Source organism: Lepisma saccharinum, chromosome 14 (genome assembly GCF_977018435.1).
Source record: "Lepisma saccharinum chromosome 14, izLepSacc3.1, whole genome shotgun sequence".
Taxonomy (NCBI): domain Eukaryota; kingdom Metazoa; phylum Arthropoda; class Insecta; order Zygentoma; family Lepismatidae; genus Lepisma; species Lepisma saccharinum.
In genome coordinates, this window is record NC_139242.1 from 48,300,837 (window position 1) to 48,325,105 (window position 24,269).

The 24,269-nt window shown below is 40.1% G+C and overlaps 1 protein-coding gene across 1 annotated transcript in view; it reads right to left on the reverse strand.

Moving 5' to 3' along the window:
- Positions 1-6,094: 6,094 nt before the first annotated feature.
- Positions 6,095-24,269, reverse strand: part of LOC145998860 (TBC1 domain family member 13) — a 57,608-nt gene continuing 39,433 nt past the window's right edge. The window contains exons 10-11 of the mRNA XM_083135539.1: positions 13,724-13,807; positions 6,095-10,075 (exon numbers count right to left, since the gene is read on the reverse strand). Coding sequence (XP_082991665.1) covers positions 13,736-13,807 — 72 coding nt within the window. The 3' untranslated portion in view covers positions 6,095-10,075; positions 13,724-13,735. The remainder of the gene's footprint in view (positions 10,076-13,723; positions 13,808-24,269) is intronic.

Here is a 24,269-nt window from a genome sequence, read left to right on the forward strand (position 1 = left end):
CCCTCCCCTCCTCGCCGAACAAATCCTTGCTATACGGGCCTGCCCTGGCCTAATTATATTATTAATGTTTGTTATTGTGAAAGTTTCGGAGGGGCCAGTGTCTCCTCCCTCCTTTAACGACATCCCAGCGACTTTGAAACATCTCGTGAAATAAAAATGTTCTGGCGTCCTTGTATTTGGACTGGCAATCGCTCGCAACAGCTCCTGCATCACAAGTCGATCCTAAGCTATCAGAAGCGTATCGCAGCGGGCATTTCGACCCCTTTCCTTATTAATGAAGATGGGCAGCGAAGGTTGCGAAAGAAGTCGCAACAGTTTGTCATGGAAATGCGTCCCTCGTGCGAAGGCGTCGATCGGCAGTCAAGAGGTGAATAGGAGCGCACGACGGCCGTTGCAATAAAGATTCCTCCCGCCCCCGCCAGAATGCACCATTGTCGGCCGAAACCAAACACAAGCCATGATGCCTTTGTCCGAGAGAAGGGACTTACGCCAGACGGGATAATCTAATTGCTCGACAACTAAAGCGAACTGTCATAACAAACCAGAACGCATGTGTGTGATGTCGACGCAACACGCACGGTGGAGGATGTCAGACGAGCGAAAGGGTAACTTCGTTATCCTCCCTCGCTCGTGGCTTTCCGCGGGGGCCGAGGAGGAAACAAGTGAAAATCAGAGAACCACCCCTCCCCCTACGCCGCGCTCTAATTCAATAACTTGTCATTGGCCGTTGTTTTGAGGGGGGGAAGGCCGAGGTTGCGGCTTGACGGGGAGGTGTGCTGTTGCGGATGCTGTGAAATGCAAAATAAGCCTATCGTCGGAGATTGACGGACGGACCCTCCAGGTGCACGCCCATTTTTTAGGGTACTTAATTTCATTCCCTCCGAAATCACCCTGTCCGTGGGGGTGGTAGACTGAAGCGTTCAACAACTCAGCTGCCACCTTTGGAAGTAACAAATGCTTTTCTCACTGATTATAACTTCTTTATTTGCTAACCGATTCTGTTGCACTAGTGTTATTACTATAATCCGGGACTTTATGTCCTATATGTACGTAATCTATCTTCTATATACGTGTATATATAAAAATGGATGTGTGTTTGTGTGTGGGTGTGTATGTTTGTTTGTTCCGGCATAACTCTCGAACGCCTGGAGCAATTTCAACCAAACTTGGTACACGTATCACTTGCAATCTGGAAAGAATACCTTCGGGGTAAGACACCCCTGGCACCCCTAGGGGTGGGGTGGGATGGGGTGATATGTAAAAATAAACGAAAACCACCGATATTAAATTCCGCACGAACAGACATCCGTGACTCTATGCAATCCGCACAACGACAGTGTTTCTCGGGTTGTCTAACATTCAGGCTGTGTTGCGAATGGAATCCATAGTTTTCGTGACACTCCCAATGCGGTTCAACTCCAAGTTCATCACCTATCGGCATGGGGGGGGGGTGAGAGGGGGGTGAAAAATAGAATGCCACAAATGACCTAGATTAGTGTAGAATCCATAGTTTTCGGAGTCGCTAAGCTCATTGCACGATCACATTTAAAATTAGTTACATTTTACACTGTAGTTAGAATTCATTATTTTCGTGTCTAATACAAGATTGGGATAAATAAATACCCGGGCAAAGCCGGGTAATCAGCTAGTTAAGTTATAAAAATGGAAAATATGTCATAAAAATGCAGAAATATTCCCAGTAAAGCCAGAAATATGCACACCAAAACTTTCGAATTTCTCATTATACACAATGTCAGTATCTTCCAGGGAATATCGACTAGGGTGGGGGTAGGGTATTAAATAAAGTAGAATCTCTTTAACCGAAGAATGTAGTGGGAAAATACTGAAAATATCTTGAGGTTTACTTCAATTATGCTAAGTTTCATTTAATATTATACCAGATTTACACTTTGTGGAAACTAAAGCATAATTGGCAGGTCGCCACAAAAAAAGGGGGTATTATTGTTCTCTGCTAGTTGGTAAGAAAAGACTGCATCTGCTTTTAATTTATTTTTAATTTCCTATCCGGCCATCGATAATATGAACTACCCGTTGCGCTAAAGGTACGAGGAATAAATTATAAAATAACCGATTATATGCAAGACAATTATATCTTATTACGAGAAAATTGAAGAAATATGTTGTAAACACGCGAAATTGGTAAAACATGCCTTATCAAGTTCGTCTATTTGGGCTGATTTTCATCAGATATGTAAAGATCTCACCCCATTATTCGATCCGATGCCAAATAAAAAAAAAATATGTTATAACTTATAACATAAAGTCCAGGTCCTTAGTTATTACACGTACATTCCATTCCTTGAGATTTTGTTTGCCATGACGGAAGATGCTCAACATCTATGTCGATATCCTTAATGTGTTCAATTGGAGTCCACAGAAATCCGTGCGTCGAGAGTCGCATGAGAGTGCCTTAGAAGTCACATTACAACCGACAATTCTTTCTTGACGACTGTAAGAGGAGGATGGAATTTGCAGAAAATTTTCTGTCGTGGCATGTTGAATAGGCAAAACTGTTTCACAACATTTTTGTGGTCGGATGAGGCAGCATTTTCTGTTGTGTATTTTGTTAATAGGTACAACTATCAATACTGGGTGGGTCAGAATCTTCACATTTGTGTTGAGAAGGCACAGGGACGTCTGAAGATAACAGTAAGGTACATTATCACATTTTTTGCAGTTGTTGAACCTGTTCCATTGTGAAAATGTGTCGATAATATTGTGGTTTGTGGGAAGTTTTGAATTGTTCCAAACAAAACCTCAATGGATTGTAGCAACACTACTTGGAACCGAATTGGTTAGCAAATAAATTAGTTATAATCATTAAAAAATAGAGTAACTTATCAGACACCCTGTAGTCTTGTCAAATTTCACGTGTAAAATTTTAGATGTAAACATGGTTAAGTGGAAGAAAAGGTTCCGCAGCCTTAACGTCTCTATGAAAAAGAAGACGAAATAAACTAAATATAAATACGTTTATGTTTAAAATCAATACAAAGTTGTTGCGAATTCTCAAGAACGTCTAAAATTCTAATATAACTACTCTCTGAGGAGGTTTTAGATTACACACTTCTTGCTTCCCGTAAGTCCAGGAATGAGAGTTACCCTCCAGGAAGCAACTTTTGATTCGCGCAATGATTCTACCAATGAAAATTTATGGTTTGTTTCAAGTCAGGATTGTCCGCAGGGCATCGCTGGCCCTGGTCGAATGTAATGGCGGTTCTGTAAAACGGAGAGCTTCGTTTTCGTGTTTCTTCCACGTAAACTATAAAATAGAGGCACCATCTCTATTTCGTACAGGCATTGTTTACAACCTCTCCGGCGTTCTGTAATTTCACACCGCCACCAATTGCCTTATACGACCCTTGATAACAGACTCTCGAACGTCACGTGATTCCACGGGCCTACTTTACCCCCGCCCGAGATCTCCAATCCCACCTGCTATCTACCATCGAACAGCAAATTACTTGGGTCTCGAGAGTCGCTTTCCAACCACATCAGAAACCCCCCTTTCGGCTGTGTCACACCCACCTCGCAAATTTCCTAGAATTTATTCAGCCCACGCCGAAACAGAAAGAGCCTGTGGTTTTCAACGCATTATCCGCTGTTGGATCTTTTGGTTCTTCGGCCGTTCATACCTTGATTGGCCGAAGGATACTGTGCTTGTACGTAGCGCCACCTCTCGAGCGATTTGGAGGGCGTTTACTCTCTTTTTCTCCTATCTTTCAGCCGTTCACTTCCTCCTGGTCACGAAGCAGCAATACGCTCATTTCCATCAGTAACGAACGAAAGAGGCAATAATTACCATATCGGCGTAAAACCACAGTCGTAATCGCGAACCGTCTCTCACACACAACCTAGCCTACACAGACTGGCGCCGAACAGACCATCATTTGGCCATAATAAAAACCTTTTGTCTTGATTATTCCCAAGCTATGTAAGTGGCCCAAGCCCCACCTCCGACTTTTTTGCAAGCCGAGAACAATGTTAGTTACTTTCATCTATTCGGCATTACCCCTCCTCTCCCTCTCTTTTTTTTTTAATACGTCTGCAAGTTCGCGACTCGTCTGGTGCGAACTGTGAATTATTTTGTCTTTCACACACCTTTTTGCTTCCATTGAAAGCTTTACGGCTCCCAATTTGTCGTTTCGTGCCTTCAAACACGCCAACGTCAGGACTTTTTTTTTTTTTTTTTTTTATGGCTGCATGTGAAACTTCAATGCGTGCTCAAATTTTCAATGGAATGCTCCGGCATACAGAAGAGTTACAGAACACATTATCAAGGTGAAACACAACTATAAAATTGTTAACAACCAAATGAATGATGCATAACGAAATAACTGTATTTGAAGCCTATATATCAGCATTATAGGAGTTAGCAGATTGTCCTTGGCGATTGTAGCAGTAAAATTATTCATAGCTACAAGTTAGCGATGTAAAATGCCGCTTTATTTTCCACTGGAAATCTGTTATTTTGTACCCCAATTCTGTGTGTTTTTACGGTTTAGTGCTAAAATCAGGTTTATTAATTTAAAATACCTACACCAAGAATGGACCTCCCGATGGCGGAGTGGTGGCGTCGTCGCCTTGTAATCAAGGGATCCTGGGTTCGATGCCCAGTGCATCGGATTCCACTTTAAACTGTAGGTCCAGTCCAGATTAGCCTTACTGTGCATAAAGTGGACTTGACACACCAACTCAATCAATCAAAACGTACAACCAGAACTCAAAATGCATCAATCAAATCAGATCAATGTACTTCGGTGCATCAATTGAAACAGCTAAACATGTAATTTTGGTTCCCTTTTCTTGTAAGAATTGCCACGGAGGGGAGAGGGGAATAATGAAAACCTCACCATTAACATATTTCGGGGGGATTTTCCTTTAAAATAATATAAAATTCAACATGTAATTTTCTTAGCATATGTATACAATATGTGTATGTGTGTGTGTGTGTGTGTGTATTAGTGCTGCTTCGAGTCCTTTTTGTTCGATCGTCCAATAGTTCACACGATGGCGCTAGATGGCTTACGGAATGGACAGTGTCTTCGCTCGAGTGCCTCATATGGGAGACCCAGGTTCAATCCTCAGGCTGAGCACTCTTAGAAGGGAAATTTTCCACCAATATCCCTGGATAAAGCTGCTTTGGAGATCTCAGCAACCTTGTAAATAGGTAATTGGGAGGGACAACCATGGGAATTAAAGGCAGCCTGACCATGGTGCTAATCACATCCTCCAGTAAGGCCGACATCAACAATGTTTTGGGCTTATGTACTTTGCGCAGGAGACCATATATTGTTTCTTAAAGAATTTTAAGTTCACTTCTGTGAGAAATGGGACTTTGAATTCGTACTTCATTGCACATATGGTGTATTAAAACATGTTAACTGTAAGGGGGATTTCACCAATTTTGCCTCCTGCGCCAAGAGATTATTGGACTTTATTTTGCTAATTCGAAAATCTTGCTTTTTTTCCCTGTAAAAAATAGAAGTCATAAAACTTTTAACGTGCACTCGACTCCACAACCTTGTTGGTCATGCCTTGTGCGCATCATTGTACTACTCATGACGGACGCTGCCCTAGGAACAACACAATAAAGCCACATGTTTCGGTTATAATGACCAACATGGCATGATTGGTATGCATCAGGTTCGGCCATTATGACCGACATGGTAGTTAATGTGTTAAATGAATATTTTTTTAAATCTTTGAACAGAATGATACAATTTGCACATTACACAATGAATTTTGCTGTGGGGATGGTATCTATGTATATCACTTGTCTCTGTGTATGTACTTCGATATATCAGGGTGTAAATTTATGTGGGTTTCCACCCCAGTACACCAAATTATCCCTTACAAGAAGGGTAAATTTTCCCCACTATCCCATAATGTGCAGCTGTATTGCAAAGATAACCCCTAAAAACAGTTCCCCTACAATTACTAGTGGCATATTAAATTTGTAATTTTGTTTATAAGCATTTCTATAAAGAATTTTCTTTTCCTTTCTAGGAATTAAGGATGAACTGACAAGATAGATTTAAAGAAACAAGCAATTCTATTTACGTAATCAAAATATGCTTTATTTCCTCAATATTTTTATCAGGTCTTACTTTCACACAAATACATAATGTACCAAATAATAACTGCAATTCAGCGATATTTACATTAATTACATACCAGTAGCTTTGGAACATGAAATTTACGAAATCGACAACAATCCTGTTTAAGTTTAAAGAAGATAAAACAATAATGTTAGTATCTCTAACAGTTCTGTTACAAAAATCATCTTTGTGAGTTATATAGTGATGAGAGAAACTGACCAAATATCCAGGAAATGCCATTTGCTCGACAGCCAACTACCCTGATTGCGCAGACAACTAGCCATCATATCACTGCCTAAATGATGGAATACCTTCGCAATTACCGGATCCCTTTTCCTAAAACATGAAACCTACATTGGTCTGGAATGCATTGTTCAGTTGAAGAAACACCCATATATGCTCAAAATAGGCCAATTGGGACTAGACATACAGTTTAAAGTGGGATCCAAACCTCTATGTACCTCCACACAGTACCGAACCTGGAACTCTCTGATTACTATGCGACGACGTTACCACGCTATCAGGGAAGATGCCAACAGGAGGTATGAAGACCCTGGAATTTTTTGCCAAAAGAAAGAAAAGTACGACAGTCAACATACATGCTTGTGATGAATGCCAGAGGAGTGCCGTGCATGAAAAAGCAGGCCAAGAGACAATCCCAGGACACTGCCGACAAGGGACAGACTGCAGCTGTGGTTGAACGAGGGTCGAACCAAGTATCAGCGAACATTGATCAGGATAGCATAGGTGCATTTGCTGTTTCCTCACTTGATGATGGCCTGGCTACAAGGCCCAGAGTCCAAATAGCTTTCTTTTATTAATATACATCCTAGCCTTACTCACAGTGGTCCCAGTGCAGAGTCATACAACAATTATACAATGGAGTAAAAATTACAGTGTCTTAACAATCTCTTAATTACTATTTATGTGCAAAATTAAGAAATGCACAGATTCTACAACAAATAATTATTTTGCATAGTGCAATATAATGATTGCAAAGTATGTCACCAAATCAAAGTCCAAATTAAAATAAGGGGGTAAATGGTTAAGGTCCTTATTTCCACATTTAGAAATCTTAAGTTTGATTCAATTTACACTGTCCAATTTCAACGTTCACCCGTTAACTGAGATATCTTTCAAACATCAGTGTGTGTTTTAGTTTTCACTTAAATATCTTCTTATGCCACATGCTGACCATGATAATGCCCTTCGTTTACACTTTTACCCGGTTCTCAATGTTTCAGAAAACACATGCTTTCATTCTGAAGGCACACTGAATTATTGATAGTCACGTAATAAAAATCATCGGATGTAGATTTTGAATGGTGAGGAGCATCCGATGTGGAAAAAACTAATATAATGTTTAAAATGCCACTGTGGTTTGCCTGGATGTCATCTTTCCATTTCATAAGCAATAATACTGTTTATGAGCTGGTAAAAAACACACATGCATGCATCTCACACAACAGCAGTATTATCGGAAATCAAAATCCATTCACTTTGTGGACTATAGTCTGACCGGCATCTAAGAACTTCATCTGCAGGATATGCTTAATGCTTTCAGCTTGAACTGTCAATCTCACTGTATCATTTCAGGATGATAATGGCTTCTTAAAGAAGTGGAGAGACTTGCTGATCAGTGATCCTTTCTAGGAGAAAAGGATGAGAGAGAATCTAGTGGGTTAGAGCAAACTGTGGTGAGATATGTAGTTGCACAAAACGGATGTGCTCCTGCACAAGACAACTCTGGAAGCAGTGGAAAAATATGATGGTATCTGCTTCCTGAGTATACGCCACCTCCGCAAGGGTTGACTACACTCTCAGCGAGAGTTTGCTTTATTTTACTTAGCTTCTTGTGACACTTTCGGTTAATTTGCAAAGATGGGGATGAGTGATGATATGATGAATGGACACTCACAAACATCCACGCCCAGGTCAGGATTAGAACCCGGGATCCCTGGCATCGTAGCAGGATGTGCTAACCACTCTGCCACGTGGGGCACTCTCAGCAAGTGTTGCCACAGCTGAAAGGCAATTTTCCACCCTCCCACATCTGAAAACTTGCTTAAGATCCCACACAGGTGAAGAACAGCTCACAGGGCTGGACATTCATTTTGATATAATCCCAATGAGAAGTTTTCAAAGTACAAGAGGAGGAGATTAGATTTTCTTCTCTGGATGTTGTGTTTCTTTTTTCAAGGTCCTAAGATTTTACCTTCAACTTTTTTTTTCATGAGACATATGTAATATGTCGTCCCTCACCATGGCTGTGCGGTGAAAGGGACCAATTTCCTGGGGGAAGTATAACATTTCTCCTGAGATTTTGGCCGGTGTATGGGACCGATGAGGTAATTGGGGAGCTATGAATGAGTAGAGTAACCTGGTCTTAGAAGCCTACAACAACTGGGAGGTTGCCGTGCTGATCACACGTTACCCCGTAACTAGCTGGATGATCGCCCACCTCTGCTGAGGCATATGGGAATGAGGCCGGTAGTCAGTAGGTATGCTCTGACCGTCAAATGCTGTTGCACTATGGGTTTTGTAATATGTCAATTCTTACTTTACATTAATTAAAAAGATCACTTCAACTTCACTGTTAACTGCGGTAATCAAATTAATTAAACTAAAAATGCAAGAAGCTATCTCAGATCTCAACACCCTACAATCTACCAAATTCTCACTCCCTCCATGAAACATGGTGCTGCGTCTGCCTACACATGCACACTCAACAAGTAGTACTATAGGTCAGTTCTAATCAACAAATCTGTGCAAAAAGTGGGCTTGAAACAAAAACTTTGAAGTACACACAACTTCGATTTGTATTTATTTTGATAATCAGAACTTTGATTCGGTTAACTCATTATTATTATTACTAACTCAGTGTTATTGCTTTTTATCAGTATTCCAAATTATGGAGTTTTATTTTAATTCCTGGTTCCAATGCTACTGATAAACAATAGACCTACTGTTCAAAACACAGTAAGAATGACAAAACCAAAGAAACTATAACACTCTCATGCAGTGGAAATAACAATACATAAACTGAATAAGAAACCAACAATGCAGATTCTTCAAAATTGACATGAAGATTCATAGATAAATATTTAATTTTTTAAAAAGAATATTTGTACCAATGTCATAGCAATAGCAAATAGTGAAAGAGAGGAGTAAAAAATGAAGTACAGCATATATATCTTCAAAACACAACACACATAACATCTATTCTTTAATACTATAATAACTACCATAATTATAGAAAAGCTCACACAAGCTTTTGAGCATTTATACCTCAAATAAATATATCTCAATATAATAAACATAACATACTTAATATCTAAAAGGAAAAGCAAATATAATAAGTTCTCCTGCTACCCTAATGTACACTGGATAATTCTATTGGAAATACACCATTACATACATCCCATTTCACTATAGGCCAAGTCATAGGAAAGTAAAGTCTATTTACAGTTAACTATTTCTTTTTCTTGGAAGGCAGAGTAGAAATAGCTTTACAAGAATATACTTTGCAATTGGAAAAAATGTCTTTCTACTATGTATCACAATGTTGTTCATGAGGTAAAATCGTTGGTCACTGGCGGTCCTTTGCATGAATATTAAATGGCACGACACCAACAGTATCTCCTCTAAATGGTCTTGTGAGCATTTTGGCTTGCACACTTCGATCACAGATAAGTAAAAAGAATGTATAATAGCTACAGGGAATACCAACACCCAAGCAATACTCGCAGTTCAACATTCTTACATGATCATTCATGTATCTTCAAACAAGTAGTACCATCTCAAATATTCCTCTATTTGTACAAAACTGATCCCACATCTTAAACTCATGCTTTATGAATCTATTGAAGAATTCAGTGCTGCTTTCATCCACAGGAAATTCGTCAAATAATGATAGTTTTCAAAACAAGTTTCTTCGGCAGTAGAACCTTATTCTGAAAAAAAAAACAAAAAACAACAACATTGTATCATGAAGGACAGAGGTATTCTTGAAATAGTACAAAACTAGAAGTCACTTCAGTGACGTGCAATGAGGAGTAGCTAGTCTAGCAGAGATAGATCAATCAATCTCACATTTCAAATTATATTCAAATCACAATATTTATTGTCTTGTTAAAGCCACAGTTCATATGCAACACTCTCTTTTACACGCGCATCTCGTCCATCGGTGTCATCTGCGGGCAAAGCTGGCTGGATACCCTAGCTCACTCTTCCTCCGCCTGACCAGTTTCCAGGTAGAAACGGCCGGCCGAAGATTTTTACCTCTACCTCCCTTGTCCCCTCGCCCCCCGCTGGAATGGTTGAAAGCCCAGACTTTCAGGTCCCCTAGTCTTTTTCCTATATGACAGATAGGGGATTGGTTTCTCATAGATTTTTTGTAAATCCTCTAAAGAACTCAGGGTAAAATTTTCTGCAGTACTTATGTTCTCTGTATTACACAACTTTTTAAATGTTGTACAATATGTATGTATAATATGGGATGTAGTTTTATTACTTATGAAATGGGAACGTGTTATGTGCAGACAATAATGTTATGCTTTCTTTCTTTTCTTTTTCAAATATGGAATATATAATGATTAAATTACAAGTATGTGCTCGGGCGCTCTCTCACTCTCGTTTTAGTAGTGTTTTATTTAAATATACTACTCTTGGTCTCTAACAGTCATAAATACAGATGTATTTATTTGGGCAAGAGAACGTGCGTTCATATTGCTGTTGGTTTGGTTTATTTTACCATATTTTACTTCACTTTTCTGCCACATTTGGTTATCGCGAAAATGAGGATGAGTGATGATATGATGAAATTGATAAAGGGACCTCATATGAACAATCCAGGCCAGGATTCGAACCCGTGATGAGCGCGCATTCTTGTCCTATGTGTTGTCCTCTGCAGTGAATAATGAAATAATTTGGAATGAAAAATGTATCTCAGAACTCAAAAAGCAAATGAATATTATTGAAGAAACTACAAAAAAGTGTGTTTGGTTTCTGTGCATAAAGTGTACTTAAAACATCAAATCAACCAAACGTGGGGGACTGGTTATCACAGTGCGCTACGATACAAGGATTTTTGGGTTAGAACCCCGACCTGAGCACGGGTGCTCTTTGTGTTTGTCCCTTCATTAATTTTATATCATCTTTGCAATTAACCAAATGTGACAAAAAAGCAACTCTAAGTAACAAAAATGAAATCAAATCATTGATTGATTGCTTGATTTGGTTTATTTTACTTTGCTTTTCTGCCACTTTTGCCTACTTGCGAAGATGATACGATAAAATTGATGAACTGACACACACAAAGAATACCCATGGCCAAGTCGAGATTTGAACCCAGGATCTCAGGCTTAGTAGTCAAATCAAATCATTTTTTATTTTCGAATGTGGGTGGGTTTTACGTGTACTTCTTTTTAGTACTCATACATTATTTTGCAATCTTTTCCCGTTATGGACATTCTTTTTTTTAGGAATGCTGGGCCCTAAAAGGGGGAAGGGTGTGAACCCCACCAACCCCACCCCTCCTTGAGCACGCCACTGACTGCTACCCCAAGTGTCGACGTCACCGCACGTCACTGGTCACTTGATGTAAACACATAGTACTTTCAAGATGATATATTTTTAAAAAAACACAAAAAATGCGAACATTTATTACTGAAATATTTAAGTTTCAGATATATACAGGGGATGGACATAAATATGGAAACACCTTCAGAAATGCACATTACCTTTATTAATATCGAGTAGGACCACCTTTGGCATGCAGAACAGCCTGCAGTCGACGTGGAATGGACAAATAAAGGTCACATATGGTTGTCAAAGGGATGTTGTACCATTCTTCCTCCAAAGCAGCTGTAGGTTGTTGTAGAGATGATGGTGGTGGGTAGCGGGCTCGCACCTTGGTCTCCAAAACCGACCACAGGGGCTCAATAATATTGAGGTCTGGCGACACTTCATGATCGTGCTCATCAAACCAGTCCTGGACGATGTGTGCTGTATGAACAGGGGCTCTGTCATCTTGAAACATGGCATCAACAAAGTTTGCACCATGGGATGCAGCTGGTCACTCAAAATAGTTACGTAGTCCCTGGCAGTGACATGTCCATGCAGGGTGATGATGGGTTCGGCAGAATACCAGGAGATGGCTGACCAAATCATCACTGAACCACCGCCATGCTTCACTCTCGGTAACAGACAGTCTGTATCGTACGCTTGTGCTGGCGTTCTCCACATGTACACTCGGCCAGCAGTTGGAAACAATGTAAAGGATGACTCATCCGACCAGATTACAGTCCTTTACTGCTCCATTGTCCAGTTTTTATGGGCATTGCACCACTGTCTCCGTCTAGCAGCATGGTCAACAGTCACGAGTGGTTTGGGAATTGCAGATCTGCCATGCACACCCTGCTTGTGGAGTTCTCTTCTGACTGTTTTGATGCTAACAGGGTTTGTAAGCACTGTATTCAGCTCAGCAGTGACTTTTGGAGCCGTGGTGATCTTCTGCTTGGTCACAATCCTACCCAATGTGTTTCTGTCTCTGTCACGCAACACACACTTGCGTCCACGCTGGTGCTTCGCTGATGCGGTTTTTCTGGAAGTCTCGTAGGCAGTCATGATATTTGAGACTGCCTCTTGATACACCAAACATTTCCACTACTTTCGTCACGGAAGCTAACACCATACTCGCACCCACAATTTGCCCTCTTTGAAACTCTGTCAGCTCAGACATGATTCACGATAACCTGCATGGACCGGTCGCTGAACTGTACGTGTAACTGGCCCATCTGTCAGGTTGGCCCGGGTGTATACCTTGCAGGAAGTGCCAGTGACCACAGCGCAACCTACCACTCAGACGCAAATCGTGTTTGAAATGGCTACCTGTTGTATACCAGGTGTTTCCATATTTTTGTCCAACCCCTGTAAGCATATTAACTATTCTCCTCATACTTATAAATAATATGTCAAAAAATGTTTTATGTCCACCTTAGAAATATGCTTCCGCCAGGGATGAATCTAGGGCCCCTACATTGAAAGGCAAGAGTTTAAGCTACAACATTATCCAGGATGGCCTATAAATAATATCAACAAAGAATAAGCTGGTACTTCGTACAGTAAGACTGTCAAACTAAAAGCACCAAACTTTCAACTGAGTTGCATTAAAATAAATAATATGAATACTCTTGACACATATGCTTTAATTATGATGACTGATTACAATCACCATCACATCGTAATCAATAATTTTAAAACTAGTGTTCCATAACTTCATGAAAAAACATTGAAAAGTTTCTGTAATCTACAAGCTTTCAAAGATGTGAATGTAAGAATGTATCTACACTTTACGTTAGACCCTTCAAAATATATTTGTGGTACTGTGTTTAGTGGCTTCAAATTTCAGAAGTAATATAAGACACTGATTGTCCTGTAATAAATTATTATTTTTTTAAAGTTACTTAAATTATCTTATGATTTTAATAAAGCACATCATTCTATTCCTATAATTCAGAACCCCTGTCCAAAGTGGGACAAAAACATGAGCAGCATTGTAAGACTACCCCCTGCCTCATTACAAATATTAATTCACCAACCTGTTAAGGGCTTCAATTACTCCTTGAGCCTGCTAAATCAACAGCCTTACTAAGGACGACCTGAATGTCACTGGACGGGAAGTTCTGTAAGGAACAAAATATTTTTTTGCTACAGATAGGTGCATATCAGGGAAGGAGTAACAGACCATACAGAAGCAATTCCAACATTGTTTTGGACTTACTACTTCTTTTCATGATATGGAACTTTAGACTGCACATTCAGTTTGGCAACAAGTGTAGAAAATATAACATGATTCCATTACAATGTCTCTGACGTATGGTGACCATATGTACACCTTGGACCAAAAGTTACAATCAGATGCTATTTACAGTGCAATGTATTATTCGCAAGTGAAGTTCAGGTAAAAAGTCGTCATAGGTTGAAAGGATGTCGGTTGTTCTTTCTTTAGTCAAGCTTCAGAATCTTGCCTTGAGAAAGTCATATAGTCCAGCCGATATGTGCAGATGTTTGGCCGAATTGTGCATTTTTGTGATAAAAGCATGAAACTTGGAATGTAGTTTAAGTTAGAATAAGTTTTACAAAGCGAACGGACGTGTTTTCGGTGGTCTCCAGAGTGCAGCGAAGCGGAACAAGATGGGAAATTCCTTGGGGCAGTGGCGGCAGGCGATCGGCCTCTTTCGCGCAGCTTGGTGCCCAAACATCCGAATGGAAAAGGGAAGTGTTTTTCCGAAAACTGTGTACCATGCTTATGGAGTGGTTCTGCTATCATTGCTCATTATAGGCGGCATCGAGCAAAATCCAGGCCCCCGTAACAATGTTGATTTCTCAAGCGAAATTATGGAACTGAAGCAAGTTATGCTTCAAGTGAAAAGTTCGAACGATGTTATTATGTGTGAGGTGAAGCAGCTGACCGTCACTGTGAACAAACTCGTTGGAAGGATTGACATGATTGAGGCCGAGACAAGCAAGATTAAGTGTGACATCGGTGAGCTTCAATCGTATGTTCGGACTCTGGAGGATCATCTGGACGATCTCGAAAACCGATCGAGGAGACAAAACCTCGTTTTCCACGGCATGCATGAAAAAATGAACGAGACATGGGATGAATCGGCTAGCGCAGTGCGACAATTAGTCGAAGAAAGACTTCATCTTTCCCTACCAACGGACGCAATCCAGAGGGCTCATCGTACCGGAAGCACGCGGTCCGGAAGACCTCGTCCCATTGTGTGCAAGTTCCTCCGCGATACGGAGAAAGAGAAAATTCTTGGAAGTAGCAGCAAATTGAAAGGCTCAGATATTTACATCGAGCAGGACTATTCATTTTCTGTTAGGCAACAACGACAGAGACTTAAAAAGCATCTCTTCGAAGCCAGACAGCAAGGATGTAGAGCTCATCTGCAATATAGATATCTCAACGTCAACAGCAGAAAATATACAATTTGGGACTTGGAAGACAACCATGGCGACTTTCAAGAATGCATCGAGACCCGAGAACCTTCAGCTGCATCCAATTCCCAGAAACAGGCTTTCCCTCCACCCCCCACCAATGGAAATGTGACGTCTCAGGGAGCACAAGTGACAACGACCGCATTCCAGCCATCTTCATGCGGTGATCCGTTTCCCCCCTCCACCTCCAACGGGACAAGGAAAGAAGAGAACAACCGGATATCGCAAATAGGTCACCAGTTTCCCCCTCCCTCTACTCAGCGATATCCCAAGCGCCAGGGAAGCAACCAAGGAACGAGAGCCTGAGATGAGGCCAGATGTAAAACAGTAAGTGGTAATGGTCACGTGACCAGCAATTATGTCGATAAAGGAACTGCAAGTGTAAGTGTTTCCTACCAAAATGTGAGGGGTTTAAGAACTAAACTCAAAACATTCTACCTGAGTGTATTAAATAACGATTTTGATGTAATCATGGCTACGGAAACATGGTTAAATCCATCGTTCAGTGACAGGGAAGTAATTGACGATAGATATATTCTGTTTCGGTCGGATCGCGATGCACAATCTTCTAACAAAGGCTTGGGGGGAGGGGTACTTCTGGCTGTAAACAGGGCTTTTCGAGCTATCGAAATTGAAACTCCGGTAATTGACCCTCTGATAAATTACTTGTTAGTAAAAATTAGCGAAATAAATATGCATATTTGTGTAGCCTATTTTCCCCCAAATACGAATCGATCTGTATACAGTTCCTTCTATCAAACTTTAGAATCACTTTATGAGCAGAGGTCTTCCCTTATTATTGCAGGGAATTTTAATTTTCCTGAGATAAAGGGGGCGGATCACAATCTCTTATCTTCAAACGAAGCTTGCGTAGAATTGAGTCATTTCATGTCACTCCACCTACTAAACAGCTTCAATGACATAAAAAATGATAACCAACGAACGTTAGATTTGATTTTAAGTAACGTTAATAGCATAACAGTCACAAGGGAAGCCGATCCTCTCGTACCAGAAGACATTCATCACCCAGCTTTAAATATTGACATTTCCATGACTAAATTTAAATCTATCACGAAAAATTCAATTCAAGCAGAATATAACTAACTTTAGGAATGCAGATTTTTTAAAAATGTATAATCTTATGAGAGCTGTAAATTGGAATGATCTGAAGAAATACACTAATATTAATGCCGCTATTGATAAGTTCTATGAAATGGTGTATGACATATTTAACAAATGCGTACCTTCAACGAAAACTCAACCGAAGAAATTTCCGAGCTGGTTCTCACGGGAAATTATAAAGAATATCAGGAAAAAAGCATAAATGGAAAAATAACGCTCCCCACGCTGAACATCATCATGGGAAATTTAAAGAACTTCGGAATATTGTTAAACGAGGGATTCAAAAAGCATATACGCATTATATTTCAAGCACAGAGTATAACATACTTCATACCCCTAATCTCATCTTCAGCTTTGCCAAAAATATGAAAAAACAAAAAAGAGCAGAACCTTTTCAATATCAAGGTAAAGTACTTTCTGACACACTAGAAGTAACAACAGCGTTTGCTAAATATTTTCAATTGGTGTACCGGCAGGATGATGGAAAAAATAAGACTTTGAATATTCAAACTTACAGTGAAATCGATAAACTAAACCTATCAGATATTAGTCTTAAAGAAATCGAAGATGCCATTAAAAATCTTAAACCGAAAAAATCTATTGGTTCCGATAAAATTCCGCCTTACATACTTAAAGGATGCGGTGAGATACTCAAATACCCCCTGCACACGCTGTTCAATCTTGTACTTTCCACCTCAACATTTCCAGATATTTGGAAATTAGCAAAAATTACCCCGATACCAAAAACAAATAAGCAAAATGATGTAGAGAATTACAGGCCAATAGCAGTCCTGGCAGCACCTGCCAAGCTCTTAGAGCAAATTCTTTACAAGCACATTTCTTTTCACATACGATCAGTGATCTCTCCTTATCAACATGGTTTCTTATGTAAAAAGTCTGTCTGTACCAACCTATCAGAAATAACTCATTTTATCGCAACCGCGATGGATAGCGGAGCTCAAGTAGATGTAATATATACAGATTTTTCGAAAGCGTTTGATACCGTAAACCATAGAATCTTAATAGAAAAACTGAAATCATACAATCTATCGAATCCGATGTTACAATTGTGTCAATCCTACTTAACAAACCGCAAACAGTACGTAACGTTTCAGGGAAATACTTCCGATGAATTTGAAGCTACATCCGGAGTTCCCCAAGGCTCTAACCTTGGTCCCTTATTCTTTCTCATGTACATAAATGATCTTCACGAACATCTGAATCAATCGGGTAAACTACTTTTTGCGGACGATTTAAAAATATACAAAAGAATTTGCAGTTACAGTGACTGTACCGAGTTACAAGCGAACATAAACAGTCTTGTGGAATGGTGCGAAAGCAACAAACTAATCTTAAATAGCGAAAAATGTTACCAAATGTCATATACTCGAAACACTACATCAATAAAATACGACTATTGCATAAATAAACAAAAATTAAAACGGGTAGAAACAATCAAAGATCTAGGAGTTCTGTTTGATTCTAAACTTACATTTCACGCGCATGTTAACTTTGTAACAAACGAGGCTTACAGACTTCTGGGATTTATAATGCGTACATGCAAAGAGTTCAAAAATGTCGGAAGCTTAATGATGCTTTATAATGCTTACGTTAGAGCGAAAATTGAATACGCAAGCATAGTGTGGCACCCTCAAACCCAGCAAGATATAAACAAAATAGAACAAATTCAAAGTAAATTCTTAAGACACTTAAAGTACAAACTAGATGGTATATACCCTCAAATGGAATCCCGTGAGAACCTTCTCAGATATTTTAACCTAACAACTCTCAACAACAGACGCATCATGCATCAGCTCATTTTCCTCCACAAAATTTTAAATAATCTCATCGAAGCTCCTTTCGCCCTGTCACAGCTCGACTTCTACGTCCCCTCAAGCAAATTACGACCAAGAACGCAACTCTTCAGCCTGCGTCGTAATAGAACCAACGCTCTGACAATATCCCCAATTTGGAATATGTGTAAAACATTTAATGATACCATCAAAAGTGAAAACAGTGTGGACTTATTTTGCCCGACCGCAATTTTGAAAAGGAGTATACTAAAATTACATAAATTACGATAGAACCTAAGATTTATATGTTTGTTAAATGTTTTCTGTCTATATACTACATTCATCTGTGCAATATTTCAATAATGTTATCACAAAATTATTGTATAATGAACGCCATTAATGGGTAATATACCTGTTGCGTTCAATTTCTGAAATAAATAAATAAATCCTTCTTAATATCATTTTAAAGATTGGAGGCATTTAAAATAACTTGTTAGTCAGCAATGACGGACGTTTTCAAAATGGCGGCAGATTTATTAGTATATCTTTTGACAGAAGCGGTGTAAACGAACTTTTATTGGTCCTGTTTGAAGATTTCTCTCTGTTATTGTCAAAGGAAAGGAAAACTTTCCAATAAGGCCTACAAAAGCATTCTAAATGCGCATTAGTGACGAAAATACCTTGATTGCCTATGTTTAAGGGGCACGTTTTTCAAGATTGTTTATAATAGCACGTTGCTGTTCAAACTGCTTCAGTTTTGAAGTCTGAAGTGTAATCGTTAATTATTTATCAGCACTTCAGTTACAAATTATCATATTTTACGGATGTGGATATATGGGTGCTATAAATTCCAGGGGCCGATACAAGGTAATCAAAAATGTCTTGCTGTTTTTGACGTCCCATTAATCATGCGCTCGCATAGAGGAAACGACATGACGGACGTGCCTGACAAACAATCGGGAGTTAGTCTGACCATCGACTGTCGGTAATACAGGCATGTTGTGCACACACAGCAGTCATAGCTCGCCCAGTGTTGAAGAGAAATGAAGGTATCGAAGCAGCTTGTTCGCGTGTGTTTGTTGTATGACTTTAAAGTGGGCCTGTCAGCTGCAGCATCAAGTCGCCGCATTTGCCAGGCATTTGGGGAGAATGCCGTGAACGAACGCACTGCCAGTCATTGGTTCCAGAAATTCCGTTCGGGAAATGTGAGCCTTTCGGATGAACTTCGCAGTGGACGACCACAGGTGTTCGATGACGAGGCCCTGAAAGCAGCCATCGAGGAGGACAGTGGTTTAACGTGTGATGAACTTGCAGAAAGGTTCCATGTTTCCACTGAAACAGTCAGACTGCACCTGCATGGGATAGGGAAGTCATACAAGTCAAGCAAGTGGGTACCCCACATATTGTCGGGAGCCAACAAGGAACAACGAGTAACAGCCTGTTTGTCCTTGCTCACTCGGCACCTGAACACATTCATATTTGATCGCTTGCTCACTGGTGACGGAAAGTGGGTCCTCTATGACACTCCCAAGCATACTAGACATTGGTTGTCGCCACGTGACACTGTTCCTCACACCTCAAGACCACCTCTGATAAAATTGATATCTTTGAGAAGCTTGAAAGACTATGAGGACAAGTTGCATCAAGGAATCGAACACGCAAACGTCCACTTTATGCTACTCTCTTTAAAACTCCATAAAGTTCAGCCTGCGGAGCTCACAACCGAGCTCGAACGTCGTTGAGGATCGGGTCCTTGCTGGTAAATCACTTGCACATTTACTTGCCGCACTTCAAAATTTTCTAACAGGCCTCACTCTCTGGTGGCAGTGTTAAGCATTTTGGCTTCCATTCGCCAACTTTAACAAGCGCGAGTACTAGACTTTTGAAGGGCTCGACCCCATTCTTGGCCAGCAAGGTAGGCTACTCGAAGATGAAGTTAGTGCAGAGCATCTCTTGTAGAGGGAACATGTTCAATTTCTCTTCTTGTTTAACTCTTCGGGCATCGTTGACATCCCCCTCGAGTCTCCACCGATAGTACTGAGCTATGATGTAGTGCCCTTTCTTGCATGGAAAGTATTCTCAGCAGGTGGCGCCATTAGCAAAATCCCTAGTTCTTCAAAAGTGTTCCAGACAAGATAAGCTACTATATTCGGGACTAGACAGCATTTTCACGAGACGAAACGAGATGAGAAAGACGAAAGTTCCATCTCAAGGACAAGGCTAGATAACACTGGTTGTTGTTGTTGAGTTGGTGTTTCAAGTCCACTTTATGCACAGTATGGCTAATCGGGACTGGACCTACAGTTTAAAGTGGGATCCGAACCACTTGTGCCTCCACCGGGTATCGAACCCGGGACACCTTGATTACAAGGCAATGACGCTATAGATAACGCTGGTGTTGCACCAACTTATGGCATGGAGAGCTGAGATATTACCCCACTTTGTCTGACCTCTAGGTTCATCCATTTTCATGGCATGCAGATACGAAATTTTTGCTAGTTCTTTTGCCACTATCAAACGTTCACATCCTAGCTTCTAAGTGAAACTTATGCCAAGGCCGATTACTACTGTGTCCATCGTTCGGGGTGCACCTTTCTAGAATATGCAGGCAACACCATCTAATGCATGCAGGAAATCAGAGTGTCTGCTGTTCCTGAGAGCACGGAATATCAGAGTATCTGCTGTTCCAAGTCCTCTTGTAGGCGACACGTAGGATTTGACACACTTCACAAAAGATGCTTGTTTGCTGGATTAACCTTCGTGGTGGATTATTTTCTGTCTCTTCAGTTCAGGTACCTTGATTGCAGCAAGGAATTCTTCGACGACCGACACTATTTCTGGTCCACCAACCATCCACCTATATTACATCTAAGGAGTCTGGGAGCAACACCGCACATAACGCGAAGAAAGTGAGTGGGTGGAGCTAAGCAGTGCTTCTTACTGCTGCAAACTGTTGTCGCTGCAGTTGTGTTGTCCTCCCCCTATATTCTCTTCCTCTCACACGAGTTTGTTGGTTGAACCCTCTCGAGTCCCTACTTGCACAGAGGACTAGTTTTTGCTCGCTTGCTCCACAGACTCTTGAGACAGAGTAGAATTAGTTGCGCTGGGTTCTCCGTCAATTCTCCAGTTCCCTTAACTAACATACTGTTTTGCTCGTGAGCCCCTCCAGGTTTCTTGCACTGAAAATTTTCCTTCATAAAGCAACCACGAACAAAATAACCTTCGCACCCTCCATTCTTTCAGCTCGGTCTACGGGGAAACCTGTTCCACTCTGCCCCTCCCATACATGCGTGAGAGTCCAACAATTCAATTTGCAAGTATTTTCACTCTGCGTTTCTTTTAATGTTCTGCTCCCGAGAATGTCACACTGCTTTTCTGTAAGGTGCTGTATCTGACGCTGCACTTGTTTGTTTGTCGAACTGCCAAGTCTGTGGGCGAATTAAGGCTCCTCCTTCAACAGAAAACCATGAAAATAGAAAGTATATACTGTAAAGCGTATGGTGTACACAAAGTGTGGGTTTCTGTCAAAGTCCGTAGTAATTTTCTCGCTGAATAATAAAACGTTAAACAAATATAATGACTTCGATTTCAACATGATTCAAAGCAGATCCAATTAATGCTATTACTACAGAGCTTACCAGGCGTTAGATTTGGTGATGCCATATATTATTATCATTATGATACTATAAAGGCATTATTAGTTATCGATGACATCAAGACAAGAATCTACAGGTTTCATATCGCTGCTTGATTATAACATTATTATTTTTCTATAGGGTTCTTCACTGAAGCAACTTCAATGGAACTGGCATAAAAGAACCTTTTATTTATTGTTAAAATTTCAACTATGAAGATATAACTGACGTATGAAGTAGGCAAATCATAGGGTATCAATGTTCAAGAATCACCCCTGTAATTTAGGCAATCAGCATTTACCTTTTATCAGACGTCTTTGCTATAATGTAATAATTACTTTTATAGTCTCTCCTGCACTATTTTCCGTGACGACAATATAAAGGAAGTGACGATAGTATCAAAATGCAGCCCATATGATGTATTGAGGATCCATATGACGGCTATTTGGAAAATGCTCCCTCATCCCCCTCTTATGGGGTATGATCAGCGCCTCCAACCTTCAAAATGAACATTTGATATGATATTACAAATATATTGACAATTTTCATGCTTTTATCACAAAATTGCACAATTCAGCAAATATCTCTACACATATTGGCCTGACTAGAAATGGTTCATTCTTTGTTTATGTATTTGCCCCTGGAGTTTATACAACCCATATATCCACATCCGTAAAATGATATTTGTAACTAAAGTGCTGATAAATAATTAACGATTACACTTCAGACTTCAAAACTGAAGCGGTTTGAACAGTGACACACTATTATAAACAATCCTGAAAAACGTGCCCCTTAAACATAGGCAATCAAGGTATTTTTCGTCACTAATACGCATTTAGAATGCTTTCGTTGGCCATATTGGAAAGTTTTCCTTTTCTTTGACCAATAACAGAGATAAATCTTAAAACAGGACCAATAAAAGTTCGTTTACACCGCTTCTGTCAAAAGATATACTAATAAATCTGCCGATATTTTAAAAGCGTCCGCCATTGCTGACTAACAAGTTATTTTAAATGCCTCCAATCTTTAAAATTATATTAAGACTAATATTAAACCACATTCCAAGTTTCATGCTTGTATCACTAAAATGCACGATTTTACACATATCCGCCATACTAATAAGGCTTACAGAGTAAGGAATTTTATGTCAACAAATAATGATCAAGTCTCCACCCCCCCCCCCCCCGCCCCCGACATTCGGGGATGCTCCAGTTCCGCAGATCCCTCTTTAATTACATCACTGTGAATCACACAAATGACTTATGCGACTTATGTAATCGCGAAACTATTGATAATATCTAGACAACAGTGAAAACAAACTACACGAAAATTGACGTCAATATTCTACAAAGGATTCTAAGCTGATGTAATTTTTCAGATTTTGGAAAATCAAAGCGGTTTTTTGAATGGAGAGGAAAATTTAGAAAAATCGCCCTGACGTCTGCCAAAAATCTTTAATATTGAGCCACAGACAAATCAGCCCGGATTAGTTAAGATGTACAGGGTGGCCCAAATAAAACTACACTCATATTGGCCCAAATGAAAATGGGACCAATCTTTGCCTTCTGACTGAGGGCATGTAAATTCCAACACCTGTTGTAGGCAATGTCTTGGACACTATTGCAGTAAATAAAACTGTGCTTACTTCATCTTTTCATTTGGTATATTTTTGATTGAGCCAGTAAGGGTACAGTTTCATTTGGTTCACCCTGTACGTATGATCAAAATAAATACATTTCAGTTGGCACACGGAAAAAAGTTATGATTTTGTTATTTTGAAAAAGAAAAAAAAGAAAAGGTAGTCAGATGAAAATCAAGAAAACACTGATCAGAAAAATTGACGAAAAACGTTAAAGGGCTTCTTTTTCTTCTTTCACGTGTAATCTACTTTCCAATCCTGAAAATCTGAACACCTCAAACTGCCGATGTTTCCTCTCAGATTTAACATTACAAACGGGAGAAATCAAACTGTCACAGCAAACACCTAAATAATCCAGTATCGAGAGTTGGGAGCATCGATCTTTCGAACCCCTCGCACCCCCAACATGACCTGCTCCACGGCGACGCCTACCCCGCCATATGATCGCTTCTCTGAATAGGTGCAATCAGGGAGGCTGCTCCAATTACACGACACGAGGTCCCCCCCCCCCTTCGCCCCTGTGCAGCGGTAGTCCAACATGCTTGGGTGGTTCGATGCTCTCTCCGTACATTTCCACGCCGGATATTTATTTATGGCAGTCCATAAATCGTCTGGTTTGACGTCGCGATGGTGCTTAAGAAGTTCAGGGTTCGAGTCACGCGTTCGTAAGGTAACACTGTTAAACACGATTCTCTTCCAATTTCGTCGACGTCAAGGAAAAAAAAACTTAAGGGTAGGCCATCACAGATTCTAAATTTATCCCTTTAATACAGGGATGGCAACCAGGTGTCCTTTTATAAAACAGACGTGAACGAGACCCAACTCTTCGTGACCTCTCGAGACTAGACGGGGAACGATTTTTTTTAAAAAAATTGTTATTTAGCGAAGCTTTTCTGCCAATTTTGGCTAATCGCGATGGTGATGATGAGTGGTGATACGAAGAAATTGA